Genomic DNA, 17554 nt, shown 5'->3' on the forward strand with positions numbered 1-17554 from the left:
GATGGTCTCGATCTCTTGACCTCGTGATCCACCCGCCTCGGCCTCCCAAAGTGCTGGGATTACAGGCGTGAGCCACCGCGCCCGGCAATTTTTGTATTTTTAGTAGAGATGGGTTTCACCTTATTGACCAGGCTGTTCTCAAACTCCTGATCTTGTGATCCACCCTCCTTGGTCTCCCAAAGTGTTGGGATTACAGGAGTGAGCCATGGTGTCCAGCCTGCATTCAACTTTTAAATGCAAATGGAAGACTCAGACTAGAAGAACTTGTAATGATCATTACAGTTAACATTAAAACATCTAAAATATAATCACAAGCAGCCAATCTAGAATCAGTGGCTCAATGAAGATAGGCATACACTTGTATATAATATCTACATTTGGGATGAATTGGGGCCCTGAAGGAGAGTTTTACATACTTTTCCCCATTCTTTCCCAGGGCTCCATTCTTCCCGAGATCTACATGGGAAGTACCAGTTTCTTTGTTCTGCATTTTCATTGGTGCTTTGATTTCTAATAAAAGAAAGGAGAACAAAGATTTGAAATTACTTTTGGTTATGTCAAAGGAATGTGAAATGAGCAGGAATTGTGGGTGGGGGGGCGCATGTCTCTGAGCACAAGAATTAATCAGAGCAATAGATACTTCTATTGAAAGCTTCTTCAGGCTATGACAAATAGAGCAGCAGTTCAACGTTGGAGGTGAGAATAGAGATGTTCGGAGTGCAAACCCTGCCTTTCCTGAGTGTGTTATAGCAGTGTATGCTCGCCTCTTTCAACAATGTTGAGGTGGTCATCGCCTCCATTTTACAGAGAAGGAAATTGAGATCCAAAGAGATTTATATAGCAAGGTACCCAAAGTCATTCTGGGAATAAAAGCTGAAATCAGGATTCAGATTTTATTCTGTAATTCATACATCCTTTTCAAGAAATAATTCTCATTATTAAGTGTTGAGTATATGTGAAAGAATATTAAAGAGATATGTGTAAGGTATAAAGAATGATACTGCAGTGCCATGGCCACTTGTGTGTGTACCTAACACAAGATTTTACAAAAGCAGTCCCCCGCGTGTCCCTTCCCACTGCATCTTGTCCTGTCCATTGTCCCCTGAGATAACTACTCTGTTGAGTTCTATATCTATTATTCCACTGATGATCTGTTTCTAAATCTTCTAAACTATGTATTGGCTGATTTTGCATGTTTTTGATTTTTGTATACATGGAATCATACTGTTATGCGGTCTTCTGCAACTTGTTTTTTATGCTTAGTACTAAGCCAGTGTACACTGGTATAACATTTGGCTGGCTTTCACTGGGATAGATCTGGCCTCTTCTGATTGATCATTACCTGTGCCCTGAGTATTTAAATACTATGAATCAGATGATGATCCTCTGTTCTAGGAACACTGGTTATCAATTAATTTGACTGCCGTGTTTTATTATACAGAAACACCACATTTTAAAATCAGTTTTATAATTAATGGACATTTTGTTTTTTCTTGTGTATTTGCTGTTTATTTATTTTTTACTTTTTTTTTTTTTTTTTTTTTTTTTTTTTTTTTTTTTTTTTTTTTTTTTTTTTTTTTTTTTTTTTTTTTTTTTTTGAGATGGAGTCTCGTTCTATCACTCAGGCTGGACTGCAGTGGTGAGATCTCAGCTTACTGCAACCTCTGTCCCAGGTTCAAGCAATTCTCCTGTCTCAGCCTCCCAAGTAGCTAGGATTACAAGCGTCTGCCACCATGCCCAGCTAATTTTTGTTTTTTTAGTAGAGGCGGGGTTTCACTATTTTGGCTAGGCTGGTCTCGAGCTCCTGACCTGAAGTGATCTGCTCACCTTGGCCTCCCAAAGTGCTGGGATTGCAGATGTGAGCCACCATGCCCAGCCCTGATTTTTTTTTTTTTTTTTTTGTATGAGCACGTAGACAACTGTAATTGCATTTGTGATGTTTATGTTTCACACAATTCTTCTTCTTCCTTTTCTTTATCTTTTTTTTTTTTTTTTTTTTGACAAGAGTCTTGCTTTGTCTCCCAGGCTGGAGTATAGTGGTGCGATCTCAGTTCACTGCAGCCTTTGCCTCCCGGGCTCAAGTTATTCTTGTGCCTCAGCCTCCCAAGTAGCTGGGATTACAGGTGTGCACCACCACGTGCAACTAACTTTTGTATTTTTCGTGGAAACGGGGTTTCTCCATGTTGGCCATCAGCCTCGGCCTCCCAAAGTGCTAGGTGAGCCACTGTGCCCGGCCATATTTGCTATTTAAAATGATGCAGCTATGAGCATTCTTGTGCATGTTTCTTAGTGCGTCTGTATAGGCATTTCTAAGGTGTCTTCCCAGGAGGGAAACTGCTGGGTAACAGGATATGTGAATGCTTAACTTTACCAGATAATGACAAACTGTTTTCCAAAACACTGGTGCCAATGTACCTTGTCAACAGCAGTGTGCACACAGTTCAGTCATTCCACGTCTTTTTTAGTACTTGATATTGTGTGACTTCTTAAGTTTGCCAATTTACTAACAATAATTAATTTTTGTTGTTGTTTGTTTGTTTGTTTGTTTGTTTTTTGAGATAGAGTCTTGCTCTGTCACCCAGGCTGTAGTGCAGTGGTGTGATCTTCGCAATTCTTCTGCCTCAGCATCCCGAGTAGCTGGGACTACAGGCACATGCCACCATGACTGGCTTTTTAAATATTTTTAGTAGAGAAGGGGTTTTACCATGCTGGCCAGGTTGGTCTTGATCTCCTGCCTTGTGACCCGCCCACCTCTGCCTCCCAAAGTGCTAGTATTACAGGTGTGAGCCACCGCGCCTGGCCAATTTATTGCATTTTAATGTGTATTTTGATGATGATTGTTAATGAGATTGAACCTTTTTTCATATATTTATTGACCATTTGTGTTTCCTCTTCTTTGAAATGTCTTGTCATGCCTTTATTGTTTAAATATTTTTCTGTGGTGGTGTTTGTCCTTTTTATTGATTTGTAGAATATTTTACATATTCTGTCTACTAATCCTTTGTCAGTTGTATGTGCTGCAAATACCTTCTCCTAGTTGTTGGCTTGCCTGTTTTTTATTTACTTAATTTTTAAAGAGGAGTTTTAGGTTCCCAGAAAAATTGAGCAGAGAAGTACACTTTCCATATACCCTATTCCCCTGTACAGTTTCTATTATTAACATTTTACGTTCATGTGTAGTTGGTGCAATTGATGGACCAAGATTGATACATCGTTAACTGATGTTCATAGTCTACATCAGAGTTCCTCCTTTGTGTTGTACATTCTGTAGAGTTTGACAAAGGCATAGTGTCACTTATCTACTATTATAGGATGATAAAGGATAGTTTCACTGACCTAAAAATACTCCATTGTCCATCTGTTCATTCCTTTCCCCCACAACAAACCCCCGGCAACCACTCTTTTCTATCTCCTTAGTTTTGCCTTTTCTAGAGTATTGTACCATAGAATCATGCAGTACGTTGCCTTTTCAGACTGCCTTTTTTCATTTAGCAAAGTTCTCCACGTCTTTTTCATGGCTCGATAGCTTATTTCCTTTTATCAGTGAATAATACTGCATTGTATGGATGTACCAGTTTGTTTATCCATTCACTGATTGAAGAATAATTTGGTTGCTTCCAATATTTTAGCACTTATAAACAGATCTGCCATAAGCATTCATGTGCAGGATTTTTATACGGATGTACATTTTTTAGTTAATTTGGGTAAATACCAAGGAGCATGATTGCTGGATTGTAGGTTAAGGCTACATTTAGCTTCAAAAGAAACTGCTACATTATTCTCCAAACTAACTGTACCATTCTGCCTTCCCACCAACAACGAATAAGAATTCCTGTTATGTCACCTCCTTGCCAGCATTTGGTGTTGTCAAAGTGTATGGTTTTGGGCATTCTAGTAGGTGTGTAGTGGTATCTCGTTTTAATTTGCAATTGCCTAATAACATAATATTGAGGATCTTGTCATATGCATATTTGACATCTATATGTCTTATTTGGAGAGCTGGTGTTTATTCAGATATTTTGCCAATTTTTAACTGCATGGTTTCCTTATTGTTGAATTTTCAGAGTTCTTTGTATATGTAGACACAAATCCGTTATTAGATATGTGTTTTGCACTTATTTTCTACCAGTCTGTGTTTTCTCTTTTCATTTCCTTAACAAAGTCTTCTGCAAAGAAGTTTTAATTTTAATGAAGTCCAGCTTATCCATTTTTTTCATCATGATCATGCTTTTTTTATTGTAGCTAAAAAGTCATTACTGAACCGAAGGTCAAATAGATTTTCTTCTATGTCATCGTCTAGAAGTTTTATAGATTTGTGATTTATAGGTAGGTCTATGAGCCATTTTGAGTTAATTTTTGTGGAAGGTATAAGGTCTGTGTCTAGATTAATATTTTTTTATATGGTGTTCAATTGTGCCAGCACTGTTTTTGTTTGTTTGTGATAGGTCTTGCTGCATTTCCCAGGCTGGTCTCAAACTCCTGATCTCAAGTGATCTTCTGGCCTCAGCCTCTGAGTAGTTGGGACTACAGGTGTGTATCACCATGCTGGGCTTAGTACTATTTGTTGAAGAGACTCCTTTCTCCATAACTGATTTTGCTCCTTTGTCAATGATCAGTTGACTCTGTTTGTGTGGGTCTGTTTATGGGACCTCTATTTGTTCCATTGAACTATTTGTCTATTCTTTCTTCAGCACTACACTGTCTGGATCGCTGTAGCTTTACAGTAAGTCTTGAGGTTGGGTCATCAGCCGTCTAACTTTGCTGTTCTTCAGCTTTGTGTTGGCTATTCTAGGTCTTTCTTTTCCCATATGAACTTTAGAATCAGTTTATTGATGTCCATGAAGTAACTTGCTGGAATTCTGATTGGGATTGTGTGGAATCTACAGATTAAGTTGGGAAGAACTAACATCTTAAGGAGATTTGTCCTTCCAATCATGAACATAGAAAAGATCTCAATTTATTTAGATCGTCTTTGATTTCTTCTGTCAGAGGCTTGTAGTTTTTCTCAGATAGATCTTATACATATTTTGTCATATTTATAGCTAAGTATTTCAATTTCTTGGGAGTGTTAATGTAAATGATAATGTGCTTTTAATTTCAAATTCCAATGGTTCATTTCTGGTATATCAGAGAGCAGTTGACGTTTGTGTAGTAATTCTTTTATCCTGCGGCTTTTATATAATCTTGGGTTTTCTTTTTACTTTCTTTATGTTGTTTTTTGATAAACAGAAGTAATGAATTAAAAGCCGGTAAATTTATGGTATGCACTTTTTGCCTTAATAAATCGTTCCCTACTCTGAAGTTATACAGATACTGCCCTCTGAAAGTTTTATAATTTTGCCTTTCATTAGTTCTGAAAAATTCTTCTAGCCATTTTGTCATAATGTCTTTCATATTCTTTGTCTTCTTCTGAAACTCAAATTAAATGTATGTTAGACCTTGTTTTATCCTCTACATCTATAATCTCTGACTAGATTTTTCATCTCTTTTCTCTCTTTGCTGTTTACTGGTTCATTTCTTCAAACCCGTCTTGTCCAGTTCGCTCACGCTCTCTTTGGCTATGTGTAATATGTTATTAAGCCCATTCATTTGGTTTTTAAATTCAACTGTTACATTTTTTAGTTTTGAAAGTTCTAATTTGTTCATTTTTAAATCTGTTTGGTTATTTGCATGGAGTCTTACACTTTACTCACATTTTTAGGCCCTTTAATTTCTTCAAGCAAGTTATGCATAGTTAGCTTATAAGTTTTACCTGATAATTCCAATATTTGGAGGTTATATTTGGAAATATAAGTACTTGGAAATATGAGGGGCGGGATCAGATTCCGGTGTTCATAGTTTCTGCTAATTCTCACCCACAGCACCTTGTTGTCTTGTATCTTTTAACTTTTTCTTTTCTTTTTTAAAAATGTGAGCTTACTAGTCTTGTTTTGTGGAAAAGGCAGCTAAGCCTGAGAGAGTATAAATGGTTTGCCAAAGCTACATAGCCAGCAAGTGGCAGAGTAAGAATGCCAGTCAAAATCTGCCTGACTCTGAAGTCTGTGTACTTTTCTCTATCCTGCGAAGCCTTCAAGACCCTTGGCTGATGAACTCTTTTATTAAATCATCCCATATGTGACTACTGAGAGCCAAGCATTGTTTTCGGTGCTGGGATACAAAAATAAACAATGCACATCTCCTTTCACAGTATGCACAGTCTAGTGGGAGCATATGGACAAGTGACAGTGAGGCATGGCAGTGCTCTCATGCAGGTAGAAACAGTTCTCTGGGAGCCCAAAGTTTTCTGAAGCCACTGGCTAATGCCCAGGGTACCACTTCATGCTTCACTGACATGTCAGCCACTTTTGTACTGTCACAAGGCATGTGTTACAGGACTGTATTCATATTTTCTTCTGAATGGATCATTCCCCCTGGAGTTACGCAAGGAGGCTGCATGTGGACCAGAGGGAGGGCATTTTAGGTAGAAGAAATAACATAGGCAAAAGCATGCAAAGGCATTCTCTCTAAATCGATACAAACAGAGCCTTAGAAATCATCTACTCAAACTCTCCTATATGATGCATAAAAGGCACGTTATGTTATAGAAAATTTAGTGTCTGATTTATAGAATGAATGTTTGTTTTCTGAATGTCTCCATTGTCAACGGTATTCAGGCACTATCAGAGTAAAAGCATGATCTTATTTTTAATCAGAAACCTTTGGAGGAAAGCTTGTTTATAATCCCTTGCCACTTGGTTTCCTGGCAGAACACAAAGAGGTCAGAGGAGATCACTGGGTGGCAGCATGAGACAGTAAAAAGAGGCTAGAGGGCTTAGGTTCTAGATTTGGGCTTGCTGCTGTTAATTGTGTTATCTTGGACAAGTCACTTGGATAATCTTTGCCTCTCTTTTTCTATCTGTAAAATAAGGGCATTATACAACACGTGCCCTAAGATCACATTCAGCATCATGATTTTCCAAGGTGCATTTAACAGAAGTCCAGAAGACGAAGTATCTCCCCAAGACCTTGCACCGAATGCATTAGAAATTGACTCCAGCTGTCTGGCCCTCCAGGCTTCCTTCAGTGCTCTGTCATTGAAGGAAGGGCAAGAGCCTGGAGGGCCAGACAGCTGGACAATAGATGGCAGGGTCTCCTCTTTCCACCTCTATACCAGGGACAAAGCTGGTGGGCAAGACCCCAGGGAGGCTACTATATCCGTAAGATGAAAATCTGGTTCTCTCAAGAGGCTGGCCACAGTCATCCTGCTAATGGGTCTTGGGGGTGCAACTGTGGCTGTCTGTGTGATCTGAAGGTGGCTCCTCCTTATCTAGGCTTCCTGGGCTTCCTCGTGCACAGCAAAGGGGCTTTAAGGGTAGACTCTTAGCTTCAAGTGGCTGTGGGAAAGATGCTGTGATTTGTTCAGGGTCAGCAGCAGCCAGGGTAGCTTAATCCCTTATGGGGGCTCTTAGGAGCCCAGGCACCTCCCTTCCTCCCTTTCAGTTCTTTGTGATGCTCTGCTGAGCCTAATTGTCTAACTACTTGCATTCTGCAGAAAATCCCCAAAGAGTTTCTTTCTCTCTCCTGGTCACACCCGCTCCCTGTGTGAATGCATTTGTTTTTAACTCCTGGTAGTTCTGGCCTCTGGGAAGGATGACAGAGCCTGTAAGGAAGAAGCTTTCAGCTGATGTCACAGAAGTTGAGCTTCCCTTGCCCATCCAACCACCAGGCACTTGGGGATTTTTTTTTTTTTAAATGGGAAAGAGGTGCCAGCTGAGAAAATAGGAAAATCACCTGCGAAGTATGACTGAGGCGGGATGGTGTGATGGAGGTGTGCCTTTCTGAAAAGGCTGGGTGGCCTGAGGGCTGCAGAGTCCAATTGCTCTCTTCCCTGAACTGTCCAGATGAGGACATCCAGCGTTCGGTCCAAGGTAATAAGATGAGTCAATGCCTCTGGAGTTCTGCTCTAACTAGCCTTAAATAGACCAGTCCTATTATCCCTTGGGCCTTGGGGTGAAAGAGCAGGACATATACACCCCTGTGGTCCTTGGGTAAATGGAGCTTTTTACCCAAGGTGAGAGAGCCTGTGCGTGTTGGGGGTCAGGGCCTGACATGATGAGAATGCAGAAGAGACGGAAGGCAGAGCACCTAGGGACAAGATACTGAGGTGGACCTGGGACTAGGAATTCCACCCTTCAGGGTTCCTCTTTCATCTACTCTGACACAGAGATTACTCGGTCAGGACTGCGCGATTTGTAATGGGAACAGGCTTCTGCCAGATAGGCTCTTCTTTCCCACCATGAACCATCTCTTGTCTCCTTTGACTACCAATTCATTCATTTGGAACAAAGTGCTTCCTTTTCCAGGGTTCTCTTTGCAACTGCAGTTGCCTTTGAGAGGCAGGCATGAGGAGAGAAGATTCTCTTGTGTGAATTTGCTGATTAGAGGCTCTTCTTCCAAAAGAAAGGCCAGGGAACAGGGGATCACTGTTTCTTGGTGGGAACAGAAGCCACTAGGAGTGGGGAATGAGGCTAGAAGGGGCAAGGGCGGACTGCCCACCAGGAGGGGGAAGGACTGAAGTCCAAGCTCAGCTGTCTCCCTGGGCGGCCTAAAGTTGTCTCAGATCTTTCAGGACAAGTGCTAGGTCCTGAAAATTCCTGCTCCTTCCCTCCCTCTCTCCTTTCCTTCCCTCTCACCTTCTTTTCCTCCTCCTTTAGTGCATATTAAATGCCTACTACAGGTTGAGTATCTCTTATCTGAAATACTTGGGAACAAAAGTGTTTTGAGTTTCAGATTTTTTCAGATTTAAGAATATTTGCATATACGTAATGATATATTTTGGGGATGGGACCCAACTGTAAACACAAAATTCATTTATGTTTCAGATACACTTTATGCACATGGCCTGAAGGCAACTTTATACGATATTTTAAATAATTTTATGCATGAAACAAAGTTTGTGCACATGAGTGGTGTCATTGTTGACACTCAAAAGTTTATGGATTTCGGAGCATTTCAGGTTAGGGATGCCCACTCTCTAATGCAGGATATTATGTTAGGCTTTGAGATAAGACCCAGGACCCAGGGCTTTTATTAAAGAGTCTTACAGACCAGCAGAAGAAGCTAGTAGAACAACCTTGTCTAACAAGCCTTTGCCGGTGCTTGAAGTACAGAGCAAGGGGTAGCGAGTGGCTTATGAATATGAATACAAGAGGGAAGGATCACAGAGGCTTCCTGGAGGAAGTGCTGCTACGGCCGGGGCCTCAATGTGGGTGAACGGTCAGGACATGGACTCGGTGACGTGGTGGTGGGGTGAATGATGGGAGAACATTCCAAGCAGAAACAGAGCAGGAGTAAAAGTGCTGAGCTGTGGAACAGTGCTATATTTGAAAATGGCAGGAGCCAAAAAGCAGGGATAGGGCCATGAAAAGGGTTGAGGCTGGGGGCGCTTTGTGAGCCAGGACTTCTACTTCCTGGGAAGTCGCTAGGAGATACAGGTATTGATCGACTTATGACCTATGCAACTTACGACCATTCGACTTTACGACCACAATCGCTAGCCACGACTGCTCCATGTCTGGCAGCGCAAACGTTGCCCAGCTGGGCGTACGACAGTGCGGACCAGCTTCCGGCAGCACTACCATCTCCGCGTGCATATAGCCTACTCAACTTACGACCAAATCGTGTTACGACCGGTCTGTCAGAGCCAATCGTGGTCGTAAGTCGAGCACTAGCTGTATAGGCAACTTACTAACGTGATCAGATGCTCATGTTTAATATCTGAGGGTGCTCAGGAGGCAGGGTGGAGGATAGGATGGACTGGGGAGAGGCGGGAAAGCTGCTTAAGACACCATTACAGTAGGTGCTTGAACTCGGGGTGTAGTGGGCAAAGAATTGTGAAGGCATATCTTTATTCTCACATAATTATGCCACTCACGGTGAGAAATCGTGACAATTTGAAGTTTGAAAAAGTGTTCTGCCTCTTACTTTTATTGATTTATTCTTTTGAGACAGAGTCCCGCTCTGTGGCCAAGGCTGGAATGCAGTGGCGTGATCTCAGCTCACTGCAACCTCCGCCTCCCGGGTTCAAGCGATTCTCATGCTTCAGCCTCCTGGGACTATAGGCGCCCGCCACCACGCCTGGCTAATTTTTGTATTTTTAGTAGAGATGGGAGTTCACTGTCTCTACTAAAACCATTGGCCAGGTTGATCTCCAACTCCCAACCTCAGGTAATCCACCTGCCTTGGCCTCCCAAAGTGTTAGGATTACAGGCGTGAGCCACTGCACCCAGCCCCGACTCACTTTTGAAAGTGAGATTATTGTCAGCTTGTGTTCATTAATATGAACTTGCAATTGAGGCACTTCCCTGTGACATCCTACAAAGAAGCAGTGTCAGGAAGAAGACACTCAGTGAACCCCTACCCCCTCCTGAGACATGCAGCAGATCCAAGCTTGGCTCTGGAGCCGGTCCCAGCTCACTTTGGGCTCTTGTCATGATGGCATGGACACTGACACGCAGGGTAGGCTCTGTGGGACCCTCTGATGACCCAGCCAGAGGGACTGGTCTTGAAGTTCCAGAGCTGGCAAATCATGGAAAGCCTAATGTTTGTTGCCATGGAATCTCCTGGGGGAGTATGAGGAGAATTCATAAAAAGTTAGAAAGGATACATAAACATCAATGACATAAAGAAAAACACAAGTTCAGAGGTGGGAGAGACTAGTTCCAAAGGAGGGGATTATATTAGAATGTGGCTCACAAATCTGTCTGTACAGAACTCACTTGGGGAAGCTGAAAATACAGCTTTCTGGGCTCTACCTCTAGGGAGCCTGGACTGTGTGATCTTCTGTGCTTGGTGCACTGCCTGGAACATAGACATGCTCAGTAAATGCATTAAGAATGAATGCATCTCCAAGGTCCATCCCAACTCAGTGATTCTGTGTGTCCTTCTGGCTTGGGGAGGCAGGAGGGAGGTGTTGCTGGAAGAATCTTTGAGGCAAGAAGAAGAGCAGGATCACAGGACCAAGTAACTGGGCAGAACAGTTTGGCACCCTTGTAGCTATTTTGCATAAATGCCAGGTGCAGAGTAGGGGCGGGTGAGTATGCTGGTTTAGACTTTCCCCCTTCCTTTAATCATCAGCTTTTAAGCTGAACTCAGCTTTTATTGGAGAAAGGTGAGCTAGCTGAAACAGGCAGATGGAATTTGTTGTTGTTGTTGTTTTCTGAGAAAACAAAAGAGGTGTGAGAAATCAACGCAGAGGAGGGGCCCTGGGTTAGGACTTGAGACTGGAGCACCCCTCACTCCCCATTGGCCCTCCTGTGACATGTTGACGCACTGTCTGGGTCCTATGGGTCTATCACCTAGTGATGGCAAGCAAGCCAGAAACCCCAGGGAATCCCAGGACTCCAATGTGGGCCCATGTGTGAGAATCTTAATGACCTCAGACGACCTGTGAGCCCAGCATCTCCAGTACCCACAGTTGCTGTTTCCGTAGACTGAGGCTCTCCCGGCGCAGTTTCTTGATGCCTCCTAGAGCCTGTTCCGCTGTCTCCAGGCTCTCATGGAGAAAGTGCTCGTGCACTTATTACTGCCTTCTCCTCCCTTGCATTGCGTGGAACCATTTACAGTTATCTGCTATAATATCTTTTGCTTTTAAACAATGGTATTGTTGATGATAAAAGCAGTACACATTGATACAAAAAGTTTGGAATAAAGAAGCTTCGCAGTTTAGTTCTGGCTGTTTAGAACGCTTCTGTGAGCTGCGATGGTCACAAAAAGGAGAACTGAAAAGAGCTTTAGCCGAGGGCATGATGGCTTATGCCCGTGATCCTAATACTGGGAGGCCAAGGCAAGAGGATTGCTTGAGCTCAGGAGTTTGAGACAGCCTGGGCAACATAGCAAGATCCTGTCTCTACCAAAAATAAAAAAAAAAATAAAAATAATTGGCTAGGCTTGGGAGTGTGCACCTGTAGTCCCAGCTACTTGGGAGGCTGAGGTATGAGGATCGCTTGAGGCTGGGAGGTAGAGGCTGCAACTTGGGTGACAGGGCAAGACACCATTTCTAGAAACAAGAGCCTCGTTGGCTTTCTCTGACGCCCTTTCATCTTATCTCCTGTCCCCTCCAGAGGCTTCACCCAGCCGTTCTCCGGTGCCCAGGTCGTGGACTGCAAAAGAAGCATCCCTTATGCTCTGGACTCCTGTGAATAAACTCTTTTTTACATAAGGGATTGTAGATTTAGATACAGAGCTCAGGACTATTAAGGAGATTCCTGTTTTATTGGCTTAGAAATAACAATGTAGTGAAAGCTGACTTTCTTAAAGAAAAATCGTCTTGCCACTGTGAATATGGGAGAGCACATCCACTTCCCCTGCCTCTGGGGGATGCCTTGGTTGAATTACGTGTTATTATAAGGCATTGTGTGCCTCCTGAGGAAGCTGCTTAAAGACAGCCAATAATCAGCAAGTTCATAAACTTGTATGACCTATGGGTATCTGAGAATGGAGTACAGGTGTGTAGAGATGTAGAAGCCACCAGTCCTCAGGGTCACTTGGCCACCGGGGGCTGCTAAACTCCTGGGCTGCATGCACATGTGTACACACACACACACACACACACACACACACACACACCCCTTTGCTCTGTCGGCTAATTTCTGTGTTCATGAGCAAAGATCGGTCTCTCCATTTTGCAAATAAGGAAAATGAACTCTAGCAGACAACTTTAGCATATGCAAAGCACTGGGTTAAACACTTTACATATCTGAACTCCCTTAATCCTCCCAACATGTTGAGGTTGTACTAATATTATCCCCACGTTCCATGAGGATAGGCTAATAACTTGCCCAGGTTCAAACAATTAATGAGGAGCGGAGCCAGGAGTCAAAATGGAAGAGTGTGATTTCAGAGTCCATACCCATGAGCATTATTTTATCACGTTGCTGCCCATGGGGTCTTCCTGAAGTACTGCTTTGCACATGTAACTCCCAGCTGTACAAAATGTCAGTGGTCCACTGTTGCCCACAGGATAAAGATCAAGTATCTTAGTCTTACAGTGCTTTCCACACCTGCAATCAACCCCTGTTCCTGCTAACCCAGCATGAGCAGTGAAGAGCCCTGGCGTGTGCCTGGATGGTGTCATCTCACTAAGCAAGCATGCTCTCTACCTGTCCTCTTAGTTTAAGCCCAGACCAAGCCTCACCTATTCAGGAAAACACCCCCTCTACCACCGTCTTCCTCGGCTGACTGTATTCACAGTGATCTTTTCCTTCTTTGTTGATACTCACTGTTCATGCCCTTTGTTTCGTATTTAGTTTGGGTTATATTCTGTTCATGTGCCTTTCATTTATCTGTCCAGTCTCCCTACGGCATCCTCAATGTCAGCCTGTTATTGAAGATGCTTATTTTTATCCCCACAAACCTATTTGATGAGAAATTGAGACTCAGTGAGATTTGCCATTTGCAATATTTGCTCAGATATCATTTTCCATTCAATAGCGAAATCCTAAATATAGCGCATTCGTGAATTAACATGGTCTGACACCATGCCCCATGCCCTATGCAACCCTCTCTCCCTCAGACCACCTCCCCATTCCAGGAGGTCAAGATTGACTGTCCTAAATAGTCCTCATCATTACTGCTTTGTGCAGGACTTAGCTGTGCTGGATGGTATTAAGTGTTGTACCCAGCTGTTATTTCAATGTGGGCAAATTTTCACAGAATTGGGTCTGACACCAGCTGTGTCTCAGCCTTGGATAAACATCCTTCTGTTCCATAGGGGAGGTCTGAAAGAAGGAGAACCCCTGGTTTGGCTTCAAAGACCAGAACTTCGATTCAAGCTGCAGCCTGTTGTTGCTAAACTTCAGTCATTTGAGTGCCAGCTTCACAATTTTTGCCATGTCTACATAGTCCTCACACTCTGTTTTATTACTTTTTTATGGAGACAGGGTCTCTATCTGTTGTTCAGGCTGGGGTGCAGTGGCATGATCATAGCTCACTATAACTTGAAAATCCTGGCCTCAAGTGATCATCCCACCTCAGCCTCTCAAAGCACTAAAATTACAGGAGTGAGATACCACGTCTGGTCTTATTTTTTTAACTTAAATTTTAATCTCATCCTAAATAATAACAACCATCTCATTACAGGTTCAGTGTGCTCGTTACAGTTTTTCAAATGGATATTACAGAAAATGCATACCCATTAGATAACTTTTTTTTTTTTTTTTTTTGGAGACAGAGTCTCACTTTGTCACCAGGCACCAGGCTGGAGTGCAGTGGCACGATCTTGGCTCACTGCAACCTCCGCCTCCTGGGTTCAAGCAATTCTCCTGCCTCAGCCTCCTGAGTAGCTGGAACTACAGGTGTGCACCACCACGCCCAGCTAATTTTTTGGTAGAGACGGGTTTATACCATGTTGGCCTGGATGGTCTCAATCTCTTGACCTCATGATCTGCCCACCTTGGCTTACCAGAGTGCTGGGATTACAGGCATGAGCCGCCGCACCCGGTCAACTCTTTTTTTTAAAGACAGAATCTTGCTCTGTCACCAGGCTGGAGTGCAGTGGTGTGATCTCGGCTCACTGCAGCCTCCATCTCCTGGGTTCAAGCAATTCTTCCTGCCAAAGCCTCCCAAGTGGCTGGGACTAAAGGTGTGTGTCATTATGTCCAGCTAATTTTTGTATTTGTAGTAGAGACCAGCTTTCACTATGTTGGCCAGGATGGTCTCAACCTCATGATCTGCCCGCCTCAGCTTCCCAAAGCTGGGATTACAGGCTTGAGCCACTGCGCCCAGCTTGGTAACTGTTTATCTGTGTACTGTGCACATTTTGTCACCTCCCTCTGCAGTGTGCTTGCCACCCTCTGGGACACACTGCTCTAGTATTTTGATTTTCTCCTCCTCACCCTTTCTAAGTGGGAAGTCTCTTCTGATCAGGTCACTGGTGTCCAGGCTGGGTGCCTGTGTTCTGGTGGGTTCCACAATGACACCTTCAGAGCCACACTCAGGAGGTAAAGGCTTCCAGGCAAGGCAATGGGCATTTTCTTTTCTAAAGAGGAAGAGCAGCTCAGCTGTTACTCCTTACCAAATCCAGGGTCTCTAGTTAAGATTTTGTTGGGAAAAAAAGGCCGTATTGATTTTTTTTAAAGCATGAAAACCATAGGCCAAGCCCATCCAGGATGAACACTTTGGGAACGATCATTTGTTTGGATAATCATACATTCATACATTCATTGAGTACTTATTGGAGCCTCCCTTGGCTCTTCCTAGCTTAGGGGTCAGGGGAGCTGGCTTTAAGCATAGTTTGTTCATCATAATGAAACAAAAATGTGCAGCTTGGGATGACGCCATGCCAAGCACCGTTCCTATTTTCTTCCACTTGATCCAGCTTGAAGGTAAACTTTCGGTTCAAGTCCAGAAGCCACCTTCCAACATCAAGCACTCCAGAATGACCCAAGCCCTTTATAAGGTAGGGAGTGATGGTCAGCTTCTTTTCCCTAGGAGACAATGAGGAGAGGCAGATAGCCAGGGTAGCTTTGAACAGGCAGGTCTGGCCAGTTTATCACAACAGGTATCACAACATGATGACAGCACTCTATCCACATCACCATGCCCCATCTCCATATGATTTTTAAAAATGTTTTTATTTTAATTTTTGTGGATACATAGTAGGTGCACATATTTATGGGGTACATGAGATGTTTTGATATAGACATGCAATATGTAATAATCACATCATGGAAAATGGGGTATCCGCCTCCTCAAGCATTTATCCTTTGTGTTACATAACAATTAAATTACCATTGATTATAGTCACCCTATTGTGCTATCAAACATGAGGTCTTATTCAGTCTGCGTTTTTGTACCCATTAACCATCCCCACCTCTCCCCCTCCAGTACTACCCTTCCCAGCCTCTGATAATCATCCTTTTAATCCTCATCTCCATTAATCCAATTGTTTTGACTTTTTAGATCCCACAAATAAGTGAGAACATGTGATGTTTCTCTTTCTATGTCTAGCTTATTTCACTTAGCATAATGATCTCCAGTTCTAACCATATTGTTGCAAATGACAGGATCTCATTCTTTTTTATGACTGAATAGGTATTCCATTGTGTTTAAATATCACATTTTCTTTATTCACTCATCTGTTGATGGACACTTAGGTTGCTTCTAAATTTTAGCTATTGTGACCTCTCTCCTGATTAGTCAGTCAGTCAATCAGTGCATGAGGGCAGGGATCCAAGAGGGTCAGTCAAGTCAATAATGTAGTCATACAGGAAATGGAATCTTAAGTTGCACTGAGGAAGATTTGCATGATATAACAGGAAGGACTTCCCTGTGTTTAGGTGGGAAGATATTGCAGTAATGATAATACTGGCCACCACTTACAGAATACTCCACAGAGATGGACTCATTTACCTCACAAAGCCTTATGAGGTGCCCCATTTTTGTTCCCGTGGTAGTGATGAAATAATTGAGGTTTAGAGAAAGAGTCAATGTGACCTGATGAAAGCCTACAGCTAGTCAGTAGCAGAGCAGCGACTCAAACCCAGAGCCCATCTACTTGTTGACTCTGCTGCTCTGGAATCTGCTTTTCTTGCCAAGAACTTTAATAATAGCATTATGTCCAGATCTGGGTTAGGCTCATTCTTGATGGGGGTTGGGGGGGGGGATGGAAGAAATGACCCCTGTAGACATTTTCTTGCATAAGGCTTTTGTAATACATCCAATTTCTCCTTCTATAGAACACCAGGATTACTTCACTCCCCTTTGCGGACACTAAGGGGAAGAAGAATATGGTAAGCTTCCCACACATTAGCAGCAAAGTCCTGCTGAAGTCATCCCTGCTGTATCAGGTGAGTGCAGGAGGATGGGACCCTGAGCAGGTGTGTGAAAGACCTGGTTTTAGTCCAAAATCAGTTTTATAAAGGCCCAGGATGGCGGGGAAAAGCACAGTATCCGCTGAAGAGTTGGATTCTAGTCCTGTTCTCACTCTTTTTGATGGCTATAAGCTTGAGCAAATAAGTCCCTGACCTTTTATTAGCTACAAAACGGACCCTCTATAGAGCTGTCAGGAGGATTCATTGAAGAAAGGAAAAATGAAGCGCTGGTGCATAAAAGATGTATAAAATATGAGTTTCCTCCCATGTCCCCCTACTTCTCTTGTGTAGGGGCCAAATGAGATAATATGTGGGAAATAGCCAACTTAAAGAGGTGTCATACACACATAACTTCATGTGCTTCTGGGCAAGTCAGTTTGTCTAGTTGGGAACTCACCTTCTTAAGAGCAGCTCTGAGGCCGGGCATGGTGGCTCACGCCTGTAATCCTAGCACTTTGGGAGGCCAAGGTGGGCAGATCATGTGGTCAAGAGATCAAGACCATCCTGGCCAACATGGTGAAACCCCGTCTCTACTAAAAAAATATAAAAATTAGCTGGGCGTGGTGGCGTGCGCCCGTAGTCCCAGCTACTTGGGAGGCTGAGGCAGAAAAATTGCTTGAACCCAGGAGGCGAAGATTGCAGTGAGCCGAGACTGCACCACTGCACTCTAGCCTGGTGCCTGGCAATGGAGCAAGACTCTGTCT

The 17554-nt window shown here is 43.1% G+C and overlaps 1 protein-coding gene across 1 annotated transcript in view; it reads left to right on the forward strand.

The window, feature by feature from the left end:
- LOC108316292 (dual specificity tyrosine-phosphorylation-regulated kinase 4) overlaps positions 1 to 17554 on the forward strand; it is a 45220-nt gene that overhangs the window by 2177 nt on the left and 25489 nt on the right. The window contains exons 2-3 of the mRNA XM_037744861.1: positions 12102 to 12175; positions 16716 to 16826. Coding sequence (XP_037600789.1) covers positions 12161 to 12175; positions 16716 to 16826 — 126 coding nt within the window. The 5' untranslated portion in view covers positions 12102 to 12160. The remainder of the gene's footprint in view (positions 1 to 12101; positions 12176 to 16715; positions 16827 to 17554) is intronic.

This window comes from Cebus imitator, unplaced genomic scaffold (assembly GCF_001604975.1).
Source record: "Cebus imitator isolate Cc_AM_T3 unplaced genomic scaffold, Cebus_imitator-1.0 Scaffold187, whole genome shotgun sequence".
Taxonomy (NCBI): domain Eukaryota; kingdom Metazoa; phylum Chordata; class Mammalia; order Primates; family Cebidae; genus Cebus; species Cebus imitator.